Genomic DNA, 14,417 nt, shown 5'->3' on the forward strand with positions numbered 1-14,417 from the left:
AATTAGGCACACAGTTCTCTAAATATCTTTCCCAGGACTGTAAGAAGTGCCATCATCGTTATTTGCCTTGTTATAGAAGTAACCAAGGTGTTCACCTTTTCTTTACAATGAAGTAGTAGTAAGAGAAGCTCTTCTTAGCAAATATGCTAAATCAGAAACAAGTTAATGATCTCAACCCCATTGTGGTGTGCTGGAGTTACATACAATACCATCGTCTATGCTGTTTTATAAACATTGCCATTATTGAGCCAGGCAAAGACGACGACATCTTTTTTATTTTAAGTTTTAATTTTGGTGGGTACATAGTAGGTATATATATTTATGGGGTACATGAAATATTTTGATACAGGCATACAATGTTTAATAATCACATCAGTGTAAATGGGATATCCACCACCTCAAACATCCATTATTTCTTTGTGTTACAAACAATCCAATTATAATTTTAGTTTTAAATGTACAATAAGTTATTATTGACTCTAGTTACCCTGTTGTGCTATCAAATACTAGATCTTATTCATTCTATCTAATTATATTTTTGTACCCATTAACCATTCCCACCTCCCTTCCACTCTACTACTCTTCCCAGCCTCTGGTAACCACGATTGTACTGTCTATTTCCATGAGTTCAATTGTTTTTAGTTTTTAGCTCCCACAAATAAGAACATGCAAAGTTTGTCTTTCTGTGCCTGGCTTATTTCACTTAACATAATGACCTCCAGTTCCATCCATATTGTTGCAAATGACAGGATCTCATATTTTTATAGCTGAATAGTACTGCATTGTGTATATGTACCACCATTTTCTTTATCTGTTCATCTGTTGATGGACACTTAGGTTCCTTCCAAATCTTGCCTATTGTGAATAGTGCTGCAGTAAGCATGAGAGTGCAGGTAGCTAGTATACTGATTTCCTTTCTTTGGGGTATATACCCAGAAGTGGAATTGCTGGATCATATGGAAGTTCTATTTTTAGTTTTTTCAGGAACCTCCAAACTGTTCTTCATAATGGGTTGTACTGATTTACATTCCCACCAACAGTGTATGAGGGTTGCCTCTTCTTCACATCCTTGCCAGCAGTTTTTATTGCCTGTCTTTTAGATAAAAGCCATTTTAACTGAGGTGAGCCCTGATTTCCAACTTTATTTTACAATGAAATTACATTTCATTATGAAATCTAAACATTTTACAATGAGATATCTCATTGTAGTTTTTATTTGCATTTCTCTGATGATCAGTGATGTTGAGCACCTTTTCATGTGTCTGTTTGCCATTTGTATGTCTCCTTCTGAGAAATGTCTTATTCAGACATTTTGCCCATTTTTATTTGGATTATTAGATGTTTTTCCTCTAGAGTTGTTTGAGCTCCTTATATATTCTGGTTATTATTCCCTTGTCAGATGGGTAGTTTGCAAATATTTTCTCCCATTCTGTGGGTTGCCTCTTCACTTTGTTGATTGTTTCCTTTGCTGTGCAGAAGATTTTTAACTTGATGTGATCCCATTTGTCCATTTTTGCTTTGGTTGCCTGTGCTTGTGAGGTATTACTCAAGAAATCTTTGCCCAGTCCAATGTTCTGGAGAGTTTCTCTAATGTTTCCTTTTAGAAGTTTCTTAGTGTGAGGCCTTAGATTTAAGTCTTTAATCCATTTTGGTTTGATTTTTGTATATGGTGAGAGATGGGGGTCTAGTTTCATTCTTTTGCTTATGGATATCCAGTTTCCCCAGCATCACTTATTGAAGAGACTGTCCTTTCTCCAGTGTATGTTCTTGGCACCATTGTCAAAAATGAATTTACTATAGATGTATAGATTTGTTTTTGGGATCTCTGTTCTGTTCCACTAATCTATGTGTCTGTTTTTTTGCCAGTTCCATACAGAAATTAGTTTTAAATGAATTTTTTTTTTAATCTCATGACTTTTTTTGTTTGTTTGCAAAGGCATATTTTAAATCTCAATAACTTTCTATGGCAGAAGGAAGGTTCCTGCTATCATGTCTATAATAACTAGAACCCCAGGTTCTTTAGGGAGATGTCATCACAACCATTTAATTGTTGCCAGCACACACTAGCAGAAGTTTCCAAACTTTTGTAAAAGCAGTAAAATGTGTTTTTCCCCAATATATGATCAACATATAACTTCAATATACAAAACAGAAACTGAGTTGTTTGGTATAGGTAGGGGTAGAAGGTGAGCCTTGCCCACTCAGTTGTCTCTTTGTCCTCTCTATGGCCCCTGAAACTCCTCAAAAGGGCCGTAGGGTTCCAGAGAACAGAGATTGAAAACCGCTGGCCTATTAGAAGGGAGTTAAACGAGCTAAGGAAGCATTATGTCCTTTCCAATTGCTTTATTTATTTATTTTAAGTTTTTAAACTTAAACCCCCTTTTTTCTCATTGGTAAACCAGGCAGCCTTTGCCTTAGGGATGCTGTCAAGATGCATTTGAAGAGTAATGAGCATCTAGAGAGTCTTGGTCTTGCTCGTGTCATATCCATGCTAAATAGGGTTTAGTTCTTAAAATCCCAGCCTAAGGTGTTCAAAGCTGTATTGTGTCTTTGTGTTTCCCTGAATTTTTAAAACAATAATGGATCTATTTGTGAAATTTTAGAAAGTTGTCAAGCTGTCAGGCTACAGATGTAAAGTCTAGCTGTATTCAGATAAATGTTGAAATGGAAACAAGATAATTGCTTGGTGGTTAAATGACTTCCATTCTTGAAAGCCAAACATGATTTAAGAACAGTAGAATGCTTCCCACAAAAACAAAAGTCAGCTAGAAATGGCATGGATTCGGGGTCTGAATTGGATGAAAATTCATCTTTGTCACTTACTAGCTGCATGGCCACACTTAGCATTTCTGAACCTGGCTTCTTTATAATAATACTTGTCTCATAGGTTGTTTTGAGAATGCAATGAGAAAATAGACCTGAAAATCATTAACACACAGCAGGCTGTCAGTAAACTGTAATCCCTATCTTTGTCTCCCTTCCCACTTCCTTCATATTTAATCTCTGTGATTCTAAAGAGAAGTAGAAATTTTCAAGCCATCTTACTAAGGTAATCAGTATAAGAAAAAACTAAAAATTGGTATCATCCTACAATTAGCTTTTATTTATCTTAAAATGCATACTGAGTGTCTCCTACTTGGTAGCCCTTATGCCAAATTGGAGCTACCTTAGCTCTTCACCTTAAAGGGACCTTAGTCTAAAGACATAGAGATGGACTTGTTATAAAACAATCTGGTAAGTGTTAAAATTGAGATATAAACAATTTTTGCATTCTAAAATATTCCTGGAGGTGTTCTTTTTTTTTTAAGTGATACTTTGAGGTCAGTATGTAATCCCTTGAGAATTCTGAGTATCAGATGCAGTAACTTGGAACTTAGGACAAAAATAGTATAATGAACTGGCGCGCTGGAGAATAAATATAGATACTTGGATTATGCTGCAAAGCCCTCTTGTGTCTTCTTCAATGACCTGTAATTTCACCTTCTTTTCTCCGCATCTGAAATTTATATATCTGAAACTTCTATACTGTAATATCAAGGTGGGGTTATTTTTGCTGCATTTGGAAAATAGGAGAGAAGTAAAGAAAAGAGCAGTGAATCAAAGTCTTTGATTTTTTTGGTTGTATTTCTTACTCTCTTCTAGGCTATTTCTAAAATACACTTGCTGTTTGTTTTTTTCATTGCCTTTATAGCATTGATTCCCAAACTTTGTTCTCTTGCCTGGAAGTGTGAGGGCTTCCCACTCACATCATGTCCAGCACTTAACTCTGAATCTTGGTTCAATGAACAAATGGCAGAAAATAATTCATTAATTAGTTTGTTCATTTATTTGAGTCCTTGCAATTTATTTGTGATCTCTTATCCATAGGGAATTAATAATAGCTAACATCTCAAATGATTTTCACTGGAGGAATAATTGAAATAATTGCAAATATTTGATTTGATTAGTAGATTTAGTGTTACCAAAGTAAATTCACCTTTTCGTCATGTAAAGATCACCACGGTCTGCCTGCCTGCTGGTCCTCTCCTGACTTTTCTGCTCTGCCTCCATCCTGGGATGATATAAACAGAGCCAGCCCTCATAAATCTCTGAGTTTGATGCTTTACTCAGATTCTTCAGCTGATTTTTCGTCTCCCAGGCAATTTAAGGTCCTTGATTCTCGTTGTTCAGTTATAATATGTGAGTCCTTGTTGTTTTGTTCTCAAGTCGTTTTTTAGGCTGAGCTTCTAATCTTTGCAATAGGGAATCATTTGAGTATCTCCCTTGCCTTTCCAAATGCATGGTATACACCTACCCTGACCAATCTGTGCTGCCTAATTCTGTTCACACAGCCCTTCCTGTGTCTGAATGAAGTGCAGATCAGTTACTTGAGTTGCATGGTAGTTTTGCATTTTCTCTCCTTCTTGTCATTCTTTTTTTTTGCATTTTTAAAAAAATTCTACTATAAGTTCTAGGGTACATGTGCACAACGTGCAGGTTTGATACATGTATACATAGGTATACATGTGCCATGTTGGTTTGTTGCACCCATCGACTCATCGTTTACATTAGGTATTTCTCTTAATGCTATCCCTCTCCCAGCCCCCCACCCCACAACAGGCCCCGGTGTGTGATGTTCCCTGCCCTGTGTCCAAGTGATCTCATTGTTCAATTCCCACCTATGAGTGAGAACATGCGGTGTTTGGTTTTCTGTCCTTGTGATAGTTTGCCAAGAATGATGGTTTCCAGCTTCATCCATGTCCCTACAAAGGACATGAACTCATCCTTTTTTATGGCTGCATAGTATTCCGTGGTGTATATGTGCCACATTTTCTTAATCCAGTCTATCATTGATGGACATTTGGGTTGTTTCCAAGTCTTTGCTATTGTGAATAGTGCCGCAATAAACATACATGAGCATGTGTCTTTATAGTAGCATGATTTATAATCCTTTGGGTATATACCCAGTAATGGGATTGCTGGAATGGTATTTCTAATTCTAGATCCTTAAGGAATTGCCACACTGTCTTCCACAATGGTTGAACTAATTTACACTCCCACCAACAATGTAAAAGCATTCCTATTTCTTCACATCCTCTCCAGCATCTGTTGTTTCCTGCCATTCTAACTGGCATGAGATGGTATCTCATTGTGGTTTTGATTTGCATTTCTCTGATGACCAGTGATGATGAGCATTTTTTCATGTGTCTTTTGGCTGCCTAGATGTCTTCTTTTGAGAAGTGTCTCTTCATATCCTTTGCCCACTTTTTGATGGGGTTGTTTTTTTCTTGTAAATTTGTTTGAGTTCTTTGTAGATTCTGGATATTAGCCCTTTTTCAGATGGGTAGATTGCAAAATTTTTCTCCCATTCTGTAGGTTTCCTGTTCACTCTGATGGTAGCTTCTTTTGCCGTGCAGAACCTCTTTAGTTTAATTAGATCCCATTTGTCTATTTTGGTTTTTGTTCCCATTGCTTTTGGTGTTTTAATCATGAAGTCCTTGCCCATGCCTTTGTCCTGAATAGTGTTGCCTAGGTTTTCTTCTAAGGTTTTTATGGTTTTAGGTCTAACATGTAAGTCTTTAATCCATCTTGAATTAATTTTTAAGGAAGGGATCCAGTTTCAGCTTTCTACATATGGCTAGCCAGTTTTCCCAGCACCATTTATTAAATAGAGAATCCTTTCTGCATTTCTTGTTTTTGTCAGGTTTGTCAAAGATCAGATGGTTGTAGATGTGTGGTGTTATTTCTGAGGACTCTGTTCTGTTCCGTTGGTCTATATTTCGGTTTTGGTACCAGTACCATGCTGTTTTGGTACTTGTAGTATAGTTTGAAGTCAGGTAGCATGATGCCTCCAGTTTTGTTTTTTTTTTTTTTTTTTGCTTAGGATTGTCTTGGCAATGCGGGCTCTTTTTTGGTTCCATAAGAACTTTAAAGTAGTTTTTTCCAATTCTGTGAAGAAAGTCATTGGCAGCTTGATGGGGATGGCATTAAATCTATAAATTACCTTGGGCAATATGGCCATTTTCATGATATTGATTATTCCTATCCATGAGCATGGAATATTCTTCCATTAGTTTGTGTCCTCTTTTATTTCGTTGAGCAGTGGTTTGTAGTTCTCCTTGAAGAGGTCCTTCACATCCCTTCTAAGTTGTATTCCTAGGTATTTTATTCTCTTTGTAGCAATTGTGAATGGGAGTTCACTCATGATTTGGCTCTCTGTTTGTCTGTTAATGGTGTATAGGAATGCTTGTGACTTTTGCACATTGATTTTGTACCCTGAGACTTTGCTGAAGTGGCTTATCAGCTTAAGAAGATTTTGGGCTGAGATGATGGGGTTTTCTAAACATACAGTCATGTCATCTGCAAACAGAGACAATTTGACTTCCTCATTTCCTAGTTGAATATCCTTTATTTCTTTCTCCTGCGTGATTGCCCTGGCCAGAACTTCCAATACAATGTTGAATAGGAGTGTGGGAGAGGGCATCCTTGTCTTGTGCCGGTTTTCAAAGGGAGTGCTTCCAGTTTTTGCCCATTCAATATGATATTGGCTGTGGGTTTGTATAAATAGCTCTTATTATTTTGAGATACATTCTATCAATACCTAGTTTATTGAGAGTTTTTAGCATGAAGGGCTGTTTAATTTTGTTGAAGGCCTTTTCTGCATCTATTGAGATAATCATGTGGCTTTTGTCGTTGATTCTGTTTATGTGATGGATTAAGTTTATTGTTTTGCGTATGTTGAACCAGCCTTGCCTCCCATCCTTCCTGTCATTCTTAATGGACTTCTCAGAGTATTCGACTCTCTTTCTCATTTAATGAACCTAACAGCAAGATTCTCCCAGGCAGATAATTATCAAACATTTTTCTATTTAGGAGAAGAAGTCTAAGGAAGGTGATGGGATCCATTCACAAGTGACCCTTTTGGATGAACAGCATCTTTGTGATGTTTGTGCTCATGGATAGAAAGCCCTCACTCCCGCTCTGACTGGACAGTGAGCTCTGAGAGCAGGGCTGTGCCTGGGCTCTCCAGTACTTCAGCTCCGGTTCCTAGCTCAGCTCAGTGTCTGCCCGTGGTAGGCACTGAATAAATACTTATTGATTAAAATTTATTTTTAAAAATTGGTTAATGTTGGAAGTTGAGAGTTGCTTTTTTCTTCTTAGAGAATCAATGTAAGTTTGAATCAAAGATTTTATTTTGTTTCTAAAACTTACCTTGTAGTTATAGCTGATAGTATCAGAAACAGTGATGAAATATGGATGAAGGGCACATGCTGTTTATGCCTGTGGAGTGTTTATATGGTCTACAGTCTTCTTACTGACCACGGGTTCAGCTGGGCATTCTCTCACAGCAGACTTTCTAATCTCCGCTGAAGATACTGAGAGGCTGGCAAGTGATAAGGTTGGCTTAGTATCACCTATTCTCTAATAGATTGCCATGACCAACTGATTTCCCTGAGCTCAAGTGACAGCAGTCTCATGACTTCCAGACAGTGATTCTGATGGGAAAGAAAGAGCTCTCTCCCTTACCCAAGTTAGCTGCTCCTTCTAGAATCAAATCCCTTGGGCTTTTCATGAAGAGTAGGAATTCTCAACTTCAGCACCAATTAATATTCTAGGCTGGATCACTCTGTGGTAGGGGCTGTCCTGTGCATTATAGGATGTTTAGTGGCATCCCTGGCCTCTACTCACTGAATACCAGTTTCACTGTCCCCCTCTCCCCAGTAATGACAATAAATATATCTCCAAACAATGTCAAATATGGTCTGGGAGACAAAACTGGTCCCATTTGAGAACCACGGACATAGAGGGCATTGTTGAACTGATTGTGCCAGTGCCAGAAAGTAATATTGATAGAAGATGACCTGGTATTTTCTATCCTTGGCAAAAGCCTAGGGGGATACATACATATATCAAGAGTTTCTCCTTAGTATGAGGCAGTCACCTAGACATGAAACTCGGTGTCCTTTTTCCCCATTTATCTCACACCCCATCCCAAACCATTTCTCATAACAACCATTCCAACTTGTAAATATCTCTTCTGCCTTCTCTTATTGATAAGACCAAAATACTCACTTTAAGCTCCCAGGGTCTAGCTAGAATCGACAAATCAGCATTTGTTGTGGGTCTGCCATGTGTCAGCCACCCTGCTAATATGCACATTGATGTAATCCTCTTCGCCACCCTGAGAGAGAAGTTTGCTATTCCTGTCTCACCAGTGAGGAAACAGAAGCACATATTTACACAGCTAAGTGGCAGAGTTCAGAATAGCGAGCAGGTCTTCTGACTTGGTTAAATGATACTTTTATCTTATTGTTCAAATATCATCGACATCGACTTAAAATTTAATTTAATCACTGTCTGCTTGAAAATTTAATCACATTACTTGAAACCGTGGAATCCTGGCTTGTGAATAAGAATCATGTTAGGAAAACCATATGCCAAGTCCCAGAACCATAGAATGTTAGAGGAAAAGGGCTCTCAGATATCGTTACATTGTGATCGACTTCAGGTCATCATTCTGTCATTTAACAAATATGTGTTGAAGGCTTACCTGTGCCAGAGCCTCTGTACATCAGTCAAGACAGACAAGGTCCTTGCCCTATGGAACTTACATTGTAATAAGGTAAACATCCAATAAACAAGTCTAATAAATAAATGAACAAATAAGATAATTATGGATTGTGTTAAGTGCTGGAAAGGAAATGAACAATGAGAGGACAATAATTATGGGAGGGAGATCTTTTTACATCCAGTGGTCAGGGAAGTTATCTTTGATCTTGACACCTCCCAAAACACTGGACATGTTACTCTTCCTCAAAAGGTGTTAGTTCCTCTCCATAAGCACCTAGCACAGTACCTGGCACAGTGTAGGTGCTACAACCCTTGGCTGTATGAAAAGACCATGGTTTTTTTTCTTTGTAGCCTTATAGGTCTAAAATCTTATAATACATTGTTTTAGTTTCCTTTTGGTGCCATAGCAAATGACTACAAGCTTAGTGGCCTCAAACAATATGTTTATTATCTTATACTTCTGGAGGTCAGAAGTCCCAAAATCAAGACTCTCCTCTCTGGAGGCTCCAGGGGAGAATCTGCTTTTTTGTCTTTTCTGTCTTCTAAAAGCCACCTGCGTTTCTTGGCTCGTGGCCACATCCTGTATCCTCAAAGCCAGCAGCATAGCATCTTCCAATCTTTCTCTCTGATTCTGGCCTTCTTGCCTCCCTCTTCTAAAGACCCTTGTAATTACATCAGGCCTACCTATATACCTTAAGATAATGTCCCCATTTTAAGATCCTTGGTTTCACACATCTATAAAATCCTTTCAGTGATAAAAAGGTAAGATATTAACACATTCTAGGAATTAGATCACCTTTCGGGGGTCATAATTCACCCTCTCGCAGTTAACAATAAATGTTAACTTTATTTCTATGCCCATTATATTTTACAGATGAAAAACTTGAAAAGCTAAAAGTGTTGCCTAAAATCACATGCTTCGATACAGCTTTATACCTGGTCATCTCATCTAAGTAGATCATCTCTATTCTCTCTATATCCAAACTCTGCTCTTTTCATTAGAGAATTCACCACAATTTACGTGTCTTTGTTTTCTTTAGTTATTGCCACAAGGGCAGGAAGCCAGGTCACTTTTATTCACCAAGGTGCAATCATCACACAGCTCTATGCCTGACACACAATGTGCACATCTCTAAAATGTTTTTGAATGAAAGAATGAATACTGTATTATGTGCTTGGGTAAGAAGAACCCAATCCCTCATGAATTATTTTGTGCAGTGGCTTCTGACAGGTTATAAACCCTCAGCCATTTTTAAAGCATCAAAAGAAAAAGTGAACTGCAATGCTGGCCCATAATTGAAGTGGGTAAAAAAGAAGGGACTCAACCCATATCTTTCCTCTGCTGGTGATGAACTTAACTTTCTGGCATGCTGTAAGGCACTCTGCATTTGAATGTGGTAGTCTGTACCTAGAACCGTGATATATAGCACTTTATATATTGACATGTTATTAACATCAACAGTCTTTTGAGAGAGCTTCTGAATGGCTCACTTCATTATTTCAATTCAGGATAAGAGGAAGAAAAAAGGCCAAAAATCTAACTGCATGCTTTATTATTGCATTAGGTTTTCTCTGTTCTGCCTTAGAGAAGTAACAAAGGAGGAAAAAATCACAGTTCTTACTGAACAGTGCAAGTGGCACGTTTATGGGTTCACTTGGCAAGCTGTATGACACTTAAATGAAAAAATTAAATTAAATTTAAAAGTATAGGTCATCTCCAACCCTTTTCCAACCTAGAAGTCTTAGATCAAAGTACCTTATGCTAAACAACTATGCAAAGGAAAGCAAAACAAATATAACACTTCCTGCTATCATGAAAGACAAATTATATTTACATTACAGAGGTACTTTGCTTCTTATTTTCCTTAATCTTGTCTAATGAATACACTGTTTGGTCAAACATGTTTTATGTCTGACATCCTTTTCTTTTAGGAAATAATATATCTGTCACTCAAGATGTTATTGAAGTGATGAGAAAATATGAACCCAAAGGGAGATGTTTTCTCTTTTAGTATTGCTTTCAAGATCCCAGATTTTTACCCATCTTATAATGTATTTACTTTGGTTCTAGTGGCCAAGGATGTCAATATTCTTTTTGATGAATTAGAAGCTGTCAGCAGTCCTTGCAAAGATGATGATTCTCTTCTTCACCCTGGAAACCTGACTAGTACTTCAGATGATGCCAGCAGATTGGAAGCCGGGGGAGAGGTAAGAGTATATGATTTCTTAAAAATGTAATTCATGATCCAGGCAGGAACCTGTGAAGCATGTTCCAATGGACTGTTTAAAGTCATAATCTCATTGAACTGTAGGCTCTTGTAAAACAAGGGACAGGTTTTATATTCCTTTGACATCCCCCATGTCTAATCATATTTCAAAGATTCTAAATCTACCTACACTCAAAACAAAAGTTTCGGTTTTTCTTAAACCTATCATTTTTTAAACTGTCCATCATTTTAAGATAGCCTACATTCTTGAGTGTCTCCCACTGGTACAAAATAAGCTTTACAGGGATGGACTTCCTTGTATAGATCCCCCAGTAGGTAGAATAGTGACCTAAAATGCACCAGTCTTCAGTTGATTGTGTTGTCTGAAGTCTCTCTGAGTTTCCATTTGCCTCTGTAACCTGGAAACTTCATTGCAACTGTAAATAGACCCATCTATGTGTGTGCCATTTTGGAAAAATTAGTATTTTGTTGGAGGCATTTCCCTTTGTTCAGGTTGTGTCTCAAAGAGTTTAATATTTCCTGTGTACATTCGCTGGGTACGGGTAATAGGCACACTGAATCAGAGTAATTTATTTATTGCATATTCCTAATGCTTTTTATATTCTAGAGCTGGTTAACTGCTAAAAGGTTGACACCTGGAACAGAGAAAATTGTTTACTCTTACCAAGCTTTGCAGACCTCACCCCACAAACACCATACGCGGCTATCCATGTTTCTTTTTCTGTTTTTTTTTTCTTTTTGTTTCATTTAAAAAAAAACCAACTCATTCTGTTATTATCTGTTCACACAGATACTTTGGATAACATAATGTGGCATAACGAATGGACTTTGAAAGGGACCTCAGACAGCAACTAGTCTCATCCATGTAACTTACAGATGAGGAAACAGTATCAGAAATATTAGGGCTTTGCCAAAGGTGGCACAGCTCATTGTTCTGCTTGGAGCCAATACCCCTCCTGATGTCTTGGCTGAAGCCATTTTTGAAGGCAGAGGCTAATATGCTGAATTCACAGGACAGCCTTCTTGCTTGGCAAATAAGTGTTACTAAAGTGCTTATTCAGGTAGACTCCTGAGTGTCTCTTAATGTAAAAGCCAAAACATAGTCAGTGGGGACTGGTCATCAATTGAAAATGTCTACATCAAGACATGGTACATGGTCATTCCATTTCCCAAGCTGAGATTTTTTTTTATTAAGGTTTGTGCAAGAATGTGGTTTCTAGCAATGGCCCTTTAGGTCTGGCGTGTTTGCCTTCTTCATACTACCATTGGAAAAGATAGAATCCACCCATCCACTTGGCTGGGTTTATAGACACAATTTTGAAATCTATTAGGCTGAGAAATTTGTCTCCAGCCCAATGAGCCCATACTTGATGGTCTCTTTCAATGTTGTACAGCAAGCCCGAAGAGCCTGGATGAAAATTCAATCCACTCCTTTTGTTCTTTACTTTTTAATATTTCTGCAAAATAATATTTGTAACTTCTATGTAAGTTACAAAGTATAATAATAAAATGAACATCTGGAACCGCCATCTGATTTATGAACTAGAATGCTATTTTTCAAATTATAGTGACAACCTAATTGTAGATTACTAACTCCAGTTGTTTTTTAATGGACTGGAAAATTAACATTAGAGTGTATGAAAATAGAAAGGGTAAACAATTGTTTTGTGAAACTTGTCTCATATTTTGTATATGTATGTTTACATATATGCACACAAAGATAAAATGTTTTTCATGTTGTGGGTAAAAAAAAATGAGAAACACTGAACTAGAATATTCCTAAAACCACTGAAGCTACTTTCAACCCCATACCTCTACCCTACCAGAGGTATCATCTTTCTAAATTTTATTGTGTTTTATTCTCTTGCTCTAAAGACAGTTTTACCACATAGATTTGTAGTCTTAACAGCTTATATGTAGATTTACTTTATTTTATGCTTTGTAAAAAATGGTATCATGTGGTATGAAGTCTTCTGAGACTTGCTTTCTTTAACCAGTGTTGTTTTAAAGATTCATTTTTATTGTTAGATGCAACTATAGTTTATTCATTTTCACTGTTGTATAATATTCCAGTGAATGAACTTTCTATAATTTATTTATTGTCTGTTCATGGACATTTGAGTTGACTCCAACTTTAAACATTTTTCTACTATTATAAATAATTTTGCTATGAATATTCATATACATGTCTCCTACTTGCCTTATCAAGAATTTTTTCTCTAGGCTTACATATTATGCAGATATTCAGTTTTGCAAGATAATGTTAATGTGTTTTCCAGAGTGAGCATATCAATTTTCACTCTCACCTCACCTGCAGAATATGAAAATCCTTAGTTGCATCACATCCTTGGCTACACATGGTATTTTTGGGTGTTTTACGTTTTGCCCGCTTAACTCAATGCTTCTTCCAATTTTTATTTTGTTTCCTCTTGATTACATTTTTCACTAATGAATATGTAATTGAACACAATGAAATAAAATTACGATGATGATGATGATGATGATGATGATAATGATGATGATGATATGGAGTCTTACTCTGTCTCCCAGGCTGGAGTGCAGTGGTGCAATCTTGGCTCACTGCAACCTCCGCTTCCCAGGTTCAAGCAATTCCCCTGCCTCAGCCTCCAGAGTAGCTGAAACTACAGACACACTCCACCATGCCCAGCTAATTTTTGTATTTTTAGTAGTGACAGGGTTTCACCATATTGGCCAGACTGGTCTCGAACTCCTGACCTCATGATCTGCCCGCCTCGGCCTCCCAAAGTGCTGGGATTACAGGCGTGAGCCACCGCACCCGAACTGAAAAAAATTATTTAGTTTTAATTGTTCTTTAACATTACTTACTTGAACCTCAGTTTGATGAATGACTTAAACTGGTCCCTTTCTCTTTGTGTGCAGACAGTGCCAGAAAGAAACAAATCAAATGGACTTTACTTTAGAGATGGAAAGTGTCGAATTGACTACATCCTTGTGTACAGAAAATCCAACCCCCAGACTGAAAAGAGAGAAGTATTTGAAAGAAATATTAGAGCAGAAGGATTGCAAATGGAGAAAGAGGTAAATAGTTTGCTTAGACGAGAAAAAAATATCTACATATCTATTCATATTAAGAGGCAATAAGAAATAAGCAAGTAGTCTTAATGTTAACCAAACATTTCATTTGGTCAGAGTTTTTCAGTCTTCAGAGTTTGGGGAATGTTCCAGTATTTAGACTTTGACAGCACAGTTTGCTTTTGAGATAATTTTAATGCCAAATGATTCCATGAAAATCAAAATATTCTATTCCAATGAATGATTCTTTATCTAACTTCCTACGTCTGCCATTTCTCTGTATATGTAAATGGAGGGTTCTATTCGCATGGATTAAAGAAAACTTTGAGTGAAATGCAGTCACTTTCTGTAGAGGCTCTTTTTACATTTCAGGAAATATCATGCACTTGGGCATCCTTGTACACCAGAGGAGACTGCCTGGCCGATTTGGCCAAAAGCAGCTGGAACTTACAAAAACGATTCCAGTTTTAAGAGACATTCAGGCTATTTTTTTCAGGTCCCCAAGCTCAAGAATGACCTTACCAGTGTTTGGTTCTTCCCCTTCCCTCCTTCTCTGCATGGGGAGCTTCAAGGAAGAACTAAGTA

General features: G+C 37.3%; 1 protein-coding gene across 4 annotated transcripts in view; it reads left to right on the plus strand.

Moving 5' to 3' along the window:
- The window catches only part of ANO4 (anoctamin 4), a 394,030-nt gene that overhangs the window by 189,799 nt on the left and 189,814 nt on the right, over positions 1-14,417 (plus strand). For all 4 annotated transcript variants that reach the window (XM_055236694.2, XM_055236693.2, XM_055236695.2 and 1 more), the window contains 2 exons: positions 10,622-10,758; positions 13,680-13,838. In XM_055236694.2, the coding sequence (XP_055092669.1) occupies positions 10,622-10,758; positions 13,680-13,838 (296 nt within the window). The remainder of the gene's footprint in view (positions 1-10,621; positions 10,759-13,679; positions 13,839-14,417) is intronic.

Source organism: Symphalangus syndactylus, chromosome 13, assembly GCF_028878055.3.
Source record: "Symphalangus syndactylus isolate Jambi chromosome 13, NHGRI_mSymSyn1-v2.1_pri, whole genome shotgun sequence".
NCBI classification, from domain to species: domain Eukaryota; kingdom Metazoa; phylum Chordata; class Mammalia; order Primates; family Hylobatidae; genus Symphalangus; species Symphalangus syndactylus.